General features: G+C 48.9%; 1 protein-coding gene across 3 annotated transcripts in view; it reads left to right on the forward strand.

Annotated features, from left to right (window-relative positions):
• Positions 1 to 15,782, forward strand: part of LOC100350325 (exportin-6) — a 123,138-nt gene that overhangs the window by 91,956 nt on the left and 15,400 nt on the right. For all 3 annotated transcript variants that reach the window (XM_008257959.4, XM_017342572.3, XM_017342571.3), the window contains 3 exons: positions 3,851 to 4,010; positions 8,374 to 8,466; positions 14,413 to 14,557. In XM_008257959.4, coding sequence (XP_008256181.2) covers positions 3,851 to 4,010; positions 8,374 to 8,466; positions 14,413 to 14,557 — 398 coding nt within the window. The remainder of the gene's footprint in view (positions 1 to 3,850; positions 4,011 to 8,373; positions 8,467 to 14,412; positions 14,558 to 15,782) is intronic.

A 15,782-nucleotide genomic window follows, 5' to 3' on the forward strand; every position in this document is an offset into this window, starting at 1 on the left:
TTTTGGTTCTTTCGGAGTGGAATACTTCAAATGTTTTCTTTTTTTAAATTATTTTTTATTTATCTATTTATTTTTTGACAGGTAGAGTGGACAGTGAGAGAGAGAGACAGAGAGAAAGGTCTTCCTTTGCCGTTGGTTCACCCTCCAATGGCTGCCGTGACCGGTGTGCTGCGGCCGGCGCACTGCTCTGATCCAAAGGCAGGAGCCAGGTGCTTCTCCTGGTCTCCCATGCGGGTGCAGGGCCCAAGCACTTGGGCCATCCTCCACTGCACTCCCGGGCCACAGCAGAGAGCTGGCCTGGAAGAGGGGCAACCGGGACAGAATCCGGTGCTCCGACCGGGACTAGAACCTGGTGTGCTGGCGCCGCAAGGCGGAGGGTTAGCCTATTGAGCCATGGCACCGGCCCAAATGTTTTCATACCTCTCCCTCCCTCACCCTTAACCCCCCCCCCCCCCCAAAAAAAAAGGGCAAGACTAAATTATGTTTAACATTAGGATTTTTCTTTTTTCCTAGGAATGGTTTGCCAAGGAGCTTTTCTTTGGATGTGGCTCAGGGCACATCCAGGCAGCTTCAGGATGGTTTGGTTTATGGATGGGAGATAAAACTTTCATGTGGCCTGGACATTTTATCCCTCTAAAGCTCTCTGTGTTGTAATATTTGCATCTGAAGCTTCTACTCGGCAGATGATCTGTGATTTTGGGGGGGTAGGGGTGGAATCTGTTTCTATTGGCCAAATGGAAAATGCGGGTAGATCTGAACAACTTGACAGTGGGACACTGGCCCACCTCCTCAACTTTAGTCAGTTCCTAGTATGATTTTCTGGTTGTAATGGTTAGATCTCTAGGCTGCAGTGGACGGGGGTGCAGGATTTGATTTGGGAAAGAACCAGCTGCAGGTTTCATGAATGGGAATGTTAGCTGGCACACCTGTGTTATGTTAACTGTGTGGGATTGCATTGTGGTTAGGTCAGAAGTGGTCAGATTCCAGCAGTTTCACATGGCTCAGTCTAATAATGAAGGCACACACACGGCCCTCGTGGGCTGTTTTCTATTCTAGCTACTGCACTTTGCTAGACAAATTAGGGCATGGTTAGCAGGGAGTGATTATAAGGGTGAGGATTCTCAGGAGGAGGGGATGAGGGGGTTAAGAAAGGAACCCAGGGCTGCAGGTGAGTCAGGAGGAGCTTTGGAAGAATGTCACCCCTGCCTTCACCCTGTGGCTGTCATGGCTCAGCCAACTTTGGCTTGCTTTGCCTTATGCCCTCAAGGAGTGGGAGGGGGACAGTGAGGTGGCAGGTTTGCCCCATTTGCCAAGTTGTGTCAAGGTGCATGGCTCCCTCTGGAGGCATTGAGCTACCTAGCATGCAGTCGAGACTGAAGAAGGGCCAAGTGGTAGAGGGAAGTGCTGGGATAGGCGGAAGGGGGAAGCTAGCTCAGGGAAATTTTTAAGCTTTTTGATAACTGTTAAGGACCATACTCAAATGGAGACTTGATTTGGGGAGGTGCTTTGGTTTTACTTTTAAGAGAAGCTTAGAATGCCTCCCTTATATGCTTAAAAATATTTAAAAACATCATGTTTAGATACTGCTGAGGGTCCTGGGCTCAAGGTCTGAAGTACAATGAGTAAGTTGAGAGCTAGTGGTGCGGGTGGAGGCTGGCGGGAGAGGGTGCCGCAGGTGAAGATGGCTGCCTCTAGTGAGAGCGAGGGGCTCCTGCTGCTGAGTCAGCAGCCTTCCCACATTGTTTGCTGAAAGAAAAGCGGACCTCATCTCCCTGGGGGCCTGTCCTACCCCTACACCCCTATACCGGGGTGTATTTTCTCCCTGAGGACTTGTTTCCCACAGAGCCCTGTTTGGTTGCAGTAAAGCACCAGGTTTTAGAAATCGACCCTAGGAGTCAGTTGCCTAGCTGTAACTCTGGAAGTCCCATGGACATTCAGAAGGTGTGTGATTGTGGTATTTTTGTCAACTGAGGGATTAGGGCTGTGTCATTCTGTGGTCCACAAAGGCAGTGACCCTCTCATATGACAAGCATGCCAAAACTCCCTCCTGGCTCCCCCTCCCGGTGGCCTGTGGAGGGCTGCCTGTGGGCTGAGAGGCCGGCCTCCTGGACTGAGGCGCTCCTGTATGTGTTCAGTGGAGAAGGAGGGAGCAAATGATTTGGAGCAGGTCAAAGCTGGCCTTTGTGTCTCTTCTTGTTAGTTCCTTCCTTGTATTGCCCCTTGCTTTGGTTGCCTGCTTTTTGAAATGTGATTCATTGTAATGGTGCCCTGGCCAGAGTGTCCCCCTTTCCAGGCTCGTGTCTCTGTGGGGGCTGTCCCAGCCCCTATTGCCAGCCCTGTCACTTGGAAGTTAATGTAGGATCTGAGGCAGCATTAAGTCGCTTCCTCATCTGCCGGCTCTCATTCCTGACAGTTACGAACAGTGCCAGTCCCAGGGTGCTGTGTGCGTTCTGACAGCCCTTACAGTTGGGGACGGAATGGTGGGAGTGGATGCTCACAAGGACAGCACGAGCAAGTGAAGCCCTGAGACCCACCCTGATCTAGGTCACCTGAGTCATCTGTGGTCCACTTGGTCTGTACCAGGGCTGTGCTGGCCGCTGGGCATCGCCAGTACTGCTGGGGACTCAGGAGTCATTAGCTTACCTCCTTACGGGCGTGGGGTGTCATGAAGAATGCAGGAGGGGGTAGGAGGCCTCTAGAACAGATGGTGCCTGCTGAGCATGAAGCATACGTAAGACGTAGCTGGCCCTGGTGGGGCAGAGAGTGAAATGGTGCAGTCAAGGCAGAGAAGACAGTTCATGCAGGGGAAGAGACGTGAGGCATGGGACGTTCTGTGGGTCCTGCTAACGGAATGGAGGGAGGAGGCCACGTCCCACAGGGTTGATACTGGGGGGTCTGGGCCCCCGGTCTTAGCAGGTGAGAGCCTCTGGGCTCTGGCTGCTTGCTGAAGGGAACTCTATGCTCCGTCTGGGCTCTGGGAAGGTGGTGGAGGAGCCCCGAGGGAGGGTGGCTAGTGCTGGCTTCCTAACAGGGTGAAGACAGAAGTGGTGGTGGAGAGCAGGTGGGAAGCACACTGAGGGAGCCGAGGGGCTGCAGATGCCCAGGGCTGCACAGTGCAAGGAAGTGGTGGAACAAGGATGCCCTTAGCCTTCCTCTAAGCCTCTCCCTTGCTCAGAAGTTATGTTGACAAGGAATGAAGCTGGGGGCCTTCGACACCACCAGCTTTGTGGTGTCCGTAGTCATCTGAACCTAGTTTACAGGCTCTTAAATGCATTCTTGCCCTTGGAATAGTAGATAGCACCCCCACCCCCACATCCCCATTTTAAAGATGAGGAAACTGAGACTCAGGGAGTTTGATGAGGCACAGAGCCAGGAAGTGGCAGGGAATCAGGTCTTCCACACCCAGGTTCTGTACCCTTAAGTATGTACTGTATACATACGGTCCTCCTGGCTGGGGTGCTGACTGTACCCCTCTTCTCTTAGCCAGGCCTGTCCTTCCTATAAGATCACAGATTTCCATCTGAGACAGGGCCATGTGCAAATGGCAGTAGGTTTGGAGTCATAGATTTAGCTTTAGCCCCAGATAGGACTCATGTTGGGCAAGTTCCCTTGTCCCCCAGGTCTGTACTTTTCTGGATGAAGAGGAACCAGATCAGACCCGTGGTCCCCATTAGCACAACCAGCTGTGTGTCCCTGTCCAGCCACTGGAGCAGCCAAGGGGTGGGATTGGACCTGGGAAGTACTTAGCGGCTTGCTTTGTTTCAGCAGTTGGTCTTGCTGCCGCAGGCTGTTGTCTTGTGTAACGAAAGCTTGTTCTTCCCGTGAACACCTGTGGGCTGCTGTGTTCCAGGACACAGGCTGAACATCACGGCGGAGAACGACTGTCGGCGGCTGCACTGCTCCCTCAGAGACTTGAGCTCCCTGCTGCAGGCTGCGGGCCGCCTGGCCGAGTACTTTATCGGGGATGTGTTTGCTGCGAGGTTCAATGACGCCCTCACGGTCGTGGAGAGGTAGGCCGGCAGCTGTGGGCCAGGGCCATTCCTTCCTCAGCTCTGGGGCACCTTGTGTGTGCCCCTTTCACAGTAACAGGAAAAGCAGCGTACAGTCAGAAACTATTCTCAAAAGTGGCTTTGCACATTTTATCTCATTTCATCCTACAAGGTGCTTAAAAAGTTCCAGGAAAATGGAATAAAAAGTATGTTTTGGTGCAAAAATTTTGGAAATGCATGCATACAGGGGTATTCAAAGAGTTCATGGAAAGTGCATTATGAAAAACTGCACAAAATTTCAAAAAAATTTTTTTTGTATACTTTCCTTTTTCTTTTCTTTCTTTTTTTTTGATAGGCAGAGTTAGACAGTGAGAGAGAGAGAGACAGAGAGAGAAAGGTTTTCCTTTGCCGTTGGTTTACCCCTCAATGGCCGCTGCAGCCGGAGCACTGCGGCTGGTGCACCACGCTGATCCTAAGCCAGGAGCCAGGTGCTTCTCCTGGTCTCCCATGTGGGTGCAGGGCCCAAGCACTTGGGCCATCCTCCACTGCACTCCCGGGCCACAGCAGGGCGCCCCGACCGGGACTAGAACCCAGTGTGCCGGCGCCTCTGGCCTCAAATAACTTTAATTACCTTCATATTCTTTGAGATACAGATAGCTCCATTTTATCATTGAGTAGGTTATGGTTCAGAGATGGCAAAGACCCTGCTCGGGTCCCATAATTCATAAGAGGGCGCACCAGGATGGTAGGCAGCTTCCTGAGTCCGAATGCTGCACACTTCCCAAGCTACATCCAGAGTCTGCTTTCCTCCTCTTCCTGCGCGGGGCCCAGGGGCGCTGGTGTCCCCCGGGGATAGGCCCATTACCCGTGTTTACTGTCAGTCATCTTCACCTCGTGTATACAGTGAGGTGATGTAGGAGATCCAGAGTTATCATTTTTTAAAAAAATATTTATTTATATATTTGAAAGAGTTACAGAGAGAAAGGTCTTCCATCCATTGGTTCACTCTCCAGTTGGCCGCAATGGCTGGAGCTGCACTGATCCGAAGCCAGGAGCCAGGAGCTTCTTTGAGGTCTCCCATGCAGGTGCAGGGACCCAAGGGCTTGGGCCATCTTCCACTGCTTTCCCAGGCCATAGCAGAGAGCTGGATTGGAAGTGGAGCAGCCGGGTCTCGAACCGGCGCCCATATGGGATGCCAGTGCTTCAGGCCAGGGCTTTAACCCTTGTGCCACAGTGCCAGCCCCTAGAGTTATCATTTGCCAGGAGACACTTGCTGTTTGACCTTATTTGAATGAAGTGTCAGGAGGGGCTCTTGTCGGGGTGTGCCATCTCCATAGCCCTCGTGATCAGCAGGGTCTGTGCTGTCTGTGAGGCAGACCTAATATTAAGACTGTTTACCATAGAGGTACTAAAAGACGTATTTAGAAATCTGTTTTTAATGTCAAACAGGCTTTGAAGAGTTACACCAAATGCACATTTGTGTAACCCTTACCGATAAGAACGGTTTTGATTCCTAGTTAGCACCATGGTTTCCTAGAACTTCACATGAACCTTGGCTTTTATTAACCTTCGCTTTGTTGATTGCAAGTGCCTTTTCTGACAGCTCTCCAACCCCAAACAATCTGTGGTTCTTCTTCTTTTTTTTTCCTCCAAAGATGTATATATTTATTTGAAAGACAGAGTGGCAGAGAGGAAGAAAGAGAGATCTTCCATTGCTGGTTCACTCCTCAAGTGGCTGCAACAGCTGGGATTGGGCCAGGTCAAAGCCAGGAGCCTGGAAGCCTATTTGAGTCTTCCACATAGATGACAGGGGCCAAGCACTATTGCTTTCTCAGGTGCATTAGCAGGAGCTGGATCATAAGTGGAGCAGCTGGGACTTGAACCTGTGGTCACATGGGATGTGGTGTTGCAGGTGGCAGCTTAACTTGCTGTGCTACCATGCTGGCCCCAACCTGTAATATTTCTATTTGGAGTAAAATCCTGCTTTCTCCTCTTTTCAGAGAGGAGCATTTTTCAGAGTGTGGTCGCTTTTCAGAGGTGACAACTTCCAGTTCTCTCTTTGCACCTGCACAGTCAGCCGGAGGGGAGGATTGGGCAGTTTGCCTCTAGCAAGTTCCCAAGTTGGTGGCTACATTCCCAGGTTTCCATAGGGGAAGCACAGAGATAATGTAGCCAGGTCTTGGGTTTTTGCCCCCTTTACTTAAGAAAGAGATGTCTGTCTCCAGCAAGAGGGGCTCTTCCAGTTTCCTGAACAGTGCTGGTTATATTGTACTGTATTTTTTGGCACCCAGCAAGCCCTGTGAACCAGTCAGCTCAACAACTTGATTCTAAGAGAATTGGACTTTAAAACACTTCAGTTTATTCTAGAAACATTTGTTTCTCCCTCCTCTAAAGTTTTATCATAAACATTTTCTTTTTAAGGTTTTTATTTATTTATTTGAAGGTTAGAGTGACAGGGAGAAAGAGACACACACATAGACACATCTTTCATCTATTGGTTCACTCCCCAAATGTGTGCAGAATTCCAGGCTAGAGCTAGGAGCCAGGAATCTGCATGTCCCACATGGGTGGCAGGACCCAAGCACTTAAACTACCACCTGCTGCCTTTGGGATGTATTAATAGGAAGCCAGATTGAAAATGGAATAGCTGGAACTTGAACTAGGCACTCTGATACACAATGCAGAGGCTCAAGTGGCATCTTTTTTTTTTTTGAAGATTTTTATTTGTTTGAGATGTAGAGTTACAGACAATGAGAGGGAGAGACAGAGAGAAAGGTCTTCCCTCTGTTGGTTCACTCCCCAGGTGACCGCAACGGCCGGAGCCTTACCAAACTGAAGCCAGGAGCCAGGTGCTTCTTCCCAGACTCCCATGTGGGTGCAGGAGCCCAAGCACTTGGGCCATCTTCTACTGCTTTCTCAGGCCATAGCAGAGAGCTGGATTGGAAGGGGAGCAGCCGGGACTAGAACCTGCACCCATATGGGATGCCAGCACCGCAGGCAGCGGATTAATCTACTGCGCCACGGAACCGGTCCCTCAAGCGGCATCTTAACCTGCTATGCCACAGCACCCACTCCAGAGTTCTCAAATCTTCAGAAAAGTCCGAAGTATTATACAAGGAATACCCAGCACCAAATAAGGGTACTTCAAAAACTTCATGGAAAGTTAAATGAAAAGTATGAGTTTATTTTGGTGCAAAAGCAATTTTGAATTCTTTGCATAGTTTTTTCATCATATGCATTTCCCATGTATGTTGAAAAAAATTTTTTGTGCCAAAACAAACTCATACTTTTAATTCCATTTATCCACATACTTAACTGAAGTATTATCATATTCTGCAGTACACATTTTCTTTCTTATGTATCTGTCTACTTGAAACATTTCCTTTAAAAATGCTTTTTAAATGAAAGCTAAGATGGTTTTATCATTAAATGTATTTATAGAAAGATCCATGTCAGCCTATTTAGATAAACCATCCGAAGAGCAGATCTGCTTTTTAAGAACATATTTTTTTATTCTCCTTGTTATGTGTTCATTGTAGATGATTTGGAAATAAAGGGCAGTAGAAGAAAAAGGTCACCCATCATCTACCTCTTTCATCCCATCCCCAGAGCGAATGGCACTGATGAGCCTGTTCCGGTGAAAATTCTTCCAGACTTTCTTCTGTTAGGAGAAGATCCTTAAAAAACAAAGGGGGCTGGTGCTTTGGTGTAGTGGGTAAAGCCACTACCTGCAGTGCCGGCATCCCATATGGGCGCCAGTTAGAGACCAGGCTGCTCCACTTCCAAACCAGTTCTCTGCTATGGCCTGGGAAAGCAGTAGAAGATGGCCCAAGCCCTTGGGTCCCTGCACCCATGTGGGAGACCTGGAGGAAGCTTCTGGCTCCTGGCTTCGGATTGGTGCGGCTCTGACTGTTGTGGCCAATTGGGCTGTGAACCAGCAGATGGAAGACCTCTCTCTCTCTCTCTCTCTGCCTCTCCTTCTCTCCGTGTGTAACTCTGACTTTCAAATAAATAAATAAATAAATCTTAAAAAAAAATCTTAGAATATGTTCTATGTATATTTTGTTACAGCGTTTTCATGTTTCGAAGACCTTGATATTTGTCATTAAATATTCAAGCAACACTTTATTACATATGTTAATTGCATTCTCTAGATATTTATATTGTTTTGGAAATTTCTGTAAGTAGTGCTTAGTATAGGTGTCCTTTCTGTCAGTCTTCATACACATCTCAGATTATTTTCAGGATATAATTGAGGTCTGATCTTGATTCCTTTTTGTATGAGTAAAAGCTGTCCTTGGGACCTTTCTGTTGGTATCTTGTCCACTTTGTCTGCTACAGGCCATAAGCTGAATATTTGTCTTGCCTATTTCTTTGCCAACAGGTTGGTCAAAGTCACTCTGTATGGATCTCAGATCAAATTGTACAACATTGAAACTGCCGTGCCATCAGTATTGAAACCGGACCTCATTGACGTGTAAGTATAAAGTTGGATGTTTGCCCGTTCTCCGGAGAGACCTTACCTACCCTCTCTCACAGGGACAGTAGTGGCTGCTGTGAAGGGGAACACTCCCAGACTGAGAGAATGATGGTTGTGCTCTGTGTCTTGGGCACCGGTGACTGGGATTTGTCAGGTGGATGAGAGCTGGGGTAGATTGTATGGAGCAGGGCTTGTGGGAGCAGAGACTGTCCAAGCTGAGACAGGGCCTGTGGCTGGGAGGTGGTAAGCACGTGGTGTGGTGGGAACCGAAGCAGGATCAGTGCGTGGGGACTGGTGTGGAAACACCTGTGTGCTGTGAGTCTCAGACACATGACTGAAACCGTGGTATGTGGAAAAGACAGTTTCACACTCACAGGTGTGTGTGTGTGTGTGTCTAGCAGGCAAGCAGTTAATTCTGTAGTGGACACCAGCTGGTGTTCTCTCAGTTCTGTTCTGCAGGTTCCATAAATTAAGGGATCTGTTGGCAAGACTGCCCTCCCATGCTTCCCCACCAGTCACAAACCCCAGGTTATCTGAGCTTCTAACCAGCTGGTTATAAATTGGGGTCCCCACAGCCCCCTCCTCAGGGTCACTTAATTTGCTAGAGAGGCTCACAGAACTCAGGGAAGCACTTACTTGTGTTTACTGCTGTCTTATAAAGGTTGTTACAGAGGGTACCAGCAGGCAGCAGGTGGAAAGGGCAAGGTGTGAAAGAAGGGGTCTTCCTCCCCACCCCCCCAGGATCCTCTGCAGTTGGGTGAAATACCCATGGGTTCTTGTCTCCTGTGTTTGCCAATGGAAGTGTGAAGGCAATGACTGTTTATTTATTTATTTATTTTTAAAAAGACTTATTTACTTGAAAGGCAGAGTTACAGAGAGGCAGAGGCAAAGAGGGAGAAAGAGAGGTCTTCTATCCACTGATAGAATGCAACGGATGCAACGGCCAGAGGTGGGCCCATCCAAAGCCAGGAGCTTCTTCCGGGTCTCCCATGTGGGCGCAGGGGCCCAAGGACTTGCGCTATCCTGCACTGCTTTCCCAGGCCACAACAGAGAGCTGGATTGGAAGTGGAGCAGCTGGGACCTGAACTGGCACCCATATGGGATGCCGGCACTGCAGGAGGCGGCTTTACCCTCTATGCCACAGCGCTGGCCCCAGAAGGCACTGATTTAAGTAGAAATGGGTTTCTTGGGCTGTGCAAGCCAGAGCAAGGTTGTTTCATGACTGAAAACCAGGCTTCCGCGTAAGACAGAGGTCCTCACACAGTTCTCGTTCAGGGAGGTCATACAGATTCATTAAATTTGTAAGTCATTCTGGGAAAGGTTATGCTCTTTCACAAGGGGGCGGGAACACATGCCCACTGAATTGTCACGTATATTCCATGTGTTTCATGTTCAAGGGGGTGGAGATTGACATCTTAATGAGAACTGTTTTGGCTTCCTGCATCACTAAGGTGAAGATGAGGACTAGAGACCACTAATTCTCAGAATCCTGAACCCTGCCTCCGTGGGTGGGGGAGGTTTCTTAGAAAGGGGAGCTCACTCCAGGACTGAGTCCTCATCTTCTCAGTGCCACAGAGCGCACCTGCAGGGACATCTGGTTGATTGTAATGAGATTGAAATAGGGCTGGGTGGTTTTTGGGGGAAGGGTTATCCGGAAGTTTGCTGAAACCAGTTCTTTGGGTTTGTGTAGAAGCTGCATATGTAGGGCTGCAGGAGGGGTAGGGCTGGAGGTTCCAACCCTGTGGTCTTAAGGCTGGTTCTGCTGGACGAGTTCCCGTCCTGTGGTTACTGGGGGCTTCCCCAGAAATGCTCCATGTTCACGTGGGCTCTGGAGGTGTGCCTGAAAGGGCCTGCCGTAAGTAATGGAGACCATCTCTGTGCCACCTCTGACACTTGGCTGGCCCAAGGACTGAAGGCCAACATTTTAACAGAAGATGTGTATGTATCTTAAAGCATTTGACTGAAATACAGTACAAAAATATTTTTATTGCCCTAATTTATTTAAGATTTATTTTATTCTGGGGCTGGTGCTGTGGCATAATGAGTAAAGCTGTCATTTTGCAGTGCCTGCATCCTATATGGGCACTGGTTTGAGTCCTGGCTGCTCCACTTCTGATCTAGCTCTCTGCTATGGCCTGGAAAAACCATTGAAGATGGCCCAAGTCCTTGGGCCCCTGAACCCACATGGGAGACCCAGAAGAAATTCCAGGCTCCTGCCTTCAGATCGGCCCACTCTTCTATTCTCTGGTTCATTCCCCAAATGGCTGCAACAGTCGGGGCTGGGGCAGGCTGAAGCCAGAAGCTAGGAGCTTCTTTTGGGTCTCCCATGTGGGTGCAAGGGTCCAAGTACTTGGGCCATCTTCTGCTGCTTTCCCAGGTGCATTAGCAGGGAACTGAATTGAAAGTGGGGTAGCTGGTACTTGAACCAGTGCCCATATGGGATGCTGGCATTGCAGTCAGCGACTTTACCTGCTACACACAAAGCCAGCCCCTGTCCTAATCAGTTAGGAAATTATAGGGATTAGGGAGTTGTGAGCCAGGAACCATAGATGAAAACGTAGATGTATTGTATCACAGTAGGATACACAGTACACAGTGTTTCTGAGATTCTGACTGTGGCAGGATGGCCCAAAGCTCAGGTGTTTGCCTATTAAACAAGAACCTTAGGTTGTTATGAAGCAGGAGAGTATACTTTGAGAAACTCCACAGACTTGGGAAACCATCAGAAAAGCAACCTGTGGAAGGGATGGAGAGGTGGGGACTTGGGGACGGGGTGTTACTGGACTGTGCTCATCAGCAGGCCACAGTATGAACCCGCTGGCTCCTGTGTGTTACAGGATGGTCAGAGAAGGAGTCGGGTCAGTACCGACATCAGCTGCCTCTGTCTGGGGCAGAGTGGAATGTGGCGGTCGCCCGAGACCCTGGCGTTGAGGAAAGCACTAGTGTTGGGAAAGCCCCTGCTCTGCGGCAGTGTGCCTCAGGGAGAATCTCCCGGACTGCAGTCCGCACTCAGCAGTGCTCAGTCCCCCAACCCCGACCTGCAGCGTGTTGTGATGACTCTGACTCTGCTTATTCCTCTCTGTGTTCTGCTGGGAATTCCCCTCACTGCCTGTAACACTGGCCACAAATCAGTTGCTTCCCACATCACCTTGGCGGCCCATAGAAACACTGATGTGGCAAGTTCTGATTAGAGAGCCTTACGATCAGCCTGGTGTTACCATGTTTTAAGTAACTCTCCCAAGAAAAGAGATCTGTATTAAAGTATATGTGCGATTAGACGCACAAAAGTGGGAAACTTGAGGAAAAGAATGGGCAACATAACGAGAGCTTTTTGAGTTTGAGGGCCAGGAAACCTGGTGCAGGGGGCATTCTGACCTCAGAAAGGAGCAGTCTGGTACCAGAGTCATTGCCCTTGACATGGCCCTGCCCCAAGGCCTAGCGCCCTTGCCACATCTGGCCTGCTGCCTTTTGTAAAGCTTTACTGGAACACGGCCTTACCTGTTGACTTACGTATCATCCCTGACTGTTCGGAACAGCTGTGACATGTAATATATGTCACCCGTAAAGCCTAGAACATTTCAACTCTGGGTTTGCAGAACAAGTCTGCCAACTCTTTTTTTTTTTTTTTTTTTTTTTTTTTTTTTTTTTTAAGATTTATTTATTTGAAAGGCAGGGTTACAAAGAGGCAGAGGCGGTGGCTGCGGGGCGGGGGTGGGGGAGGAGGTGTCTTCCATCTGCTGGTTCACTCCCCAAATAGCTGCAAGGGCCAGGGCTGGACCAGACTGAAGCCAGGAGCTGTGAGCTTCTTCGCACTGAGTCTGCTATGTGGGTGCAGAGGTCCAAGCAAGTCTTGGGCCATCTTTCACTGCTTCCCCAGGGGCATTAGCAGTGAGCTGGATTGGAAGTGGAGCAGCTGGGACCAGTGCTCATGGGATACCAGCACTGCAGACAGCAGCTTAACCTGCTGTGCCACAGCACCAGTCCCACAATGATAGCTTTAAAAGAAAGAAAATAACTTGTAGACATATCACCTTGTCCATAAATCCTTAAGTGTTATGTGCATATCCCCTATGTGACCATTATGCCATAATCAACATTCAAAAAAATGTAATGGATGCGATATTATGTACTGTGTGGCGTATAGTCTGAGTTCAGTTTTCCCCAGTGTTACCAGGAATATCTTCCTATCTTTTTTTAATCCAAACTTTACTAATCATGAAGCACACGTGAAGCGTGCCACCTGTAACCTTGAGCAGTTTCCCGTCTGTGCGTGTGTGTGCACATGTAGGAGAGAAGACTAATGACTGACCTTGTAGAGAGTCAGACCTACAAAATTGTTTATAAGGAGCATTCTGTAGCCTGGGTTTGTCCAGTGTCCACTGTGTTAGATGAAGTTAAACATTGTTACTAGATAGTTGCTGGTGTCTCTCATCCTAGCAGGAGGTGCCTAATGTGGATTTGCCATGTAGTTGTTGGTGCTGAGTTTGGTTTTACAGTGGTGTCGCCTGTGTCCCAGCTCCGCGGCGTGGCAGTCTGCAACAGTGCTGCCCCGGGCCTGGCCTCGGACTTGACTCACAGGCTCCCCTGGAAGGAGAAAGGCGCCCAGTCTGCAGCAGGAGTTCCTGGGAATGTGTTGAGTCAGGAAGGAAGGAAATGCCCAGCCATGAGAAAAGAACGCTTGGAAGGGTTTAGCAGGATAATAGTGGGTTACGCCGTGGTCAGTGAAAAGAATCCGGCATCCATAGTGGGTTAGCAGAAAATGCGGGGAAGGGAGGCTCTTCCTAGGGGAATGCCAGCCAGGGAAGAGAAGAGGAAAGTCGAAAGTCGGAGAAAGACCGGTTGCAGCCCCCAGAGTAGCAGTGGTGGAGGCAGGGATCTGGAGCCAGACAGCAGGAACAGTATATTACATCGTCTCAGAGTGCCCCCCAGTGGCCTCACTGCTGTAACTGCAAGGGTGGGTTGGAAACTCTGAGACAGCTCTTCTCTTTGTTACAGACCTGTTTATTGTCTCTGATGAGCAGTGAGTCTTCTTAATGTCTGTCCTAGTGCACGGATCACAGAAGTCAGACAGCCTGCGCCTCAGTTATCGTCCAACCAGATAGAACATATGGCATGATGGAAGTTCAAGAATCTTTTTTTTTTTTTTTAAAGATTTATTTATTTATTTGAGAAGTAGAGTTACAGATGGAGAGAGGGAGAGGCTTAGCGCTGGCCTCAAGAATCTTCTATCAAAGCTATATACCTGTTAGTTGTCCACACCTTGCATGTTAACCTTTACTAGTTCTGGGGCTGGTGCTGTGGTATAACAGGTAAAACTGCTGTGTGCAGTACTGGCATCCCATGTGGGCGCCAGTTCGAGTCCTGGCTGCTCCACTTCCAATCCAGCTTCCTGCTAATGTGCCTGGGAAAGCAATGGAAGATGGCCATGTCCTTGGGCCCCTGCACCTGTGTAGGAGACCGGGAAAAAGCTCCAGGCTCTGGGCTTTGGATTGACTCAGCTTCTGATGTTGCAGCCATTTGGGGAGTGAACCAGTAGATAGAAGACCCTCCCCCGCTTTCTGCCTCTGTCTCTCTGTATCTCTGCCTTTCAAATAAATAATTAAAAAAAAAATCATGTTATTGAAAAAAAAGCTTTATTAGTTCTAAAGGCAGGATGTTGTCACTAAATTCTTTAATTGCGTTTTTATCATTTATCCTCTCAGGTGAAGGTGCGTGTGTCACAGAGAGACTGAATCTGATGGCCTATTGCTACTTAAGTGCCTGCTGGGTTCTAGGTGGCAGCGGCAGTACTTAGATAACAAGTGTTGTGGGTTTTAGGTTCTGTGTGAGCATGTAGGTGATTTCAGTGCGGTCGCCCGGGGCCTGGGCCAGCACACGCCGTGGATGGGATTCTTACATCCTAGGGGAATGAAAGTCACCTGAGCTGTCTCGTTCCTCTCGCAGGCACGCCCAGTCCCTGGCCGCCCTCCAGGCCTACTCCCACTGGCTGGCACAGTACTGCAGCGAAGCTCATCGGCAGAACACACAGCAGTTTGTGACGCTCATCTCCACCACCATGGATGCGATCACACCTCTGATCAGCACCAAGGTCCTGAAACCTCCACGGCCACGCCAGGGCCTCTGTCCGTCCTTCTGTCCATCTGCCTGTTTACCGTGAAATCAGAATTAGTTGGATCGCAGCTCTTGCCATTCTGATGCAATGTGTCTCCTTGCCTGTTCCTTTTTAGTTGTAGTTGACACGCAAAAGGGCTTTCAAAAAGCTCCTAAAAAATGAAATTCAAAGGTAGTGCAAATTTCCCAGGAATGTTCCGAAGCCCCTGTACGTTCTAATACAGCTTTATTTTTTAGGTCTGCGAGTCTCACGCGATTTCGTGCTCGTTGTAAAAAAGTAAAGTCGTATTCACATTTACAGACTCAAGAGTTTGTGGTACTCTGTAATCTTCCCCTCCAAAGCATTTTCCTTTCCAAGGCAGGCACAAGCAGCATTGGTTGTATATCTTTGTAGACTTCTCTGGGCTTTTACCCAGAAGGAAAAGCTCACAGATAGCCAGTGGTGCGGCTGTGTTTGCCTCACGGTGCTCCTGGGTCTCCTGTGTGTATGCAGAACACCTCCGGTCTCTCCCGTTGCCCAGGGCTGTTCTCTGGGGGGATGTATGTGATTTTCCTGGTTTTGGAAGTGAGCTCCCTTTCTGTCCGTGTTTCTCCTGTGCCGCTGGGGCTGTGAGATGGATTCCTGCTGGCGGAAGCTTCTGTCCTGTAGTTCGCCAGAGTCTAATGCGCTGTCCTCCAGGAAGACTGCCACTTGCAGTGTGCCCGTTTTCTGCAGCCCATGAGTGTAGAAGTTTGTTTCATTTTGTTGTCTTACAGTTTCAACCATGCATAACATGTTGTACCACTTTTAGCACTGTATTGTTTTAGTAAGAACAATGTTTTATTTTTCATAAATATATGTTGTGTTTTAATTGTGATTTGTAAGAGTTAACAGCACACTCAGTAACCTACCAGGCCACCCCTGGACCCCAGGCTGCCGCTGTTGAAAACAGTTCCAGAGTGCACGCATTCACGAATGCTGCCTTAGCCTGTTAAGTGTTCTCCTTTGATAAATGGAGATCCTGGATTGAGACTGGGGGATCTTTTGTGGATCTAGGGAATTGTCATAATATTTTTTTCCTGAACAACTCTACCTGTCCTGATCCTGTAGTATGCTGTTTTCATCATGCTCGTGCCAGTCTTAGAAAATGCTTTCCCTTGTGCTGATTTCAAAGTGACTGTGGTGTGTGTCCCCAGCCGTTCATAGGCATTTGAGCAGAAAG

Source organism: Oryctolagus cuniculus, chromosome 19 (assembly GCF_964237555.1).
Source record: "Oryctolagus cuniculus chromosome 19, mOryCun1.1, whole genome shotgun sequence".
NCBI classification, from domain to species: domain Eukaryota; kingdom Metazoa; phylum Chordata; class Mammalia; order Lagomorpha; family Leporidae; genus Oryctolagus; species Oryctolagus cuniculus.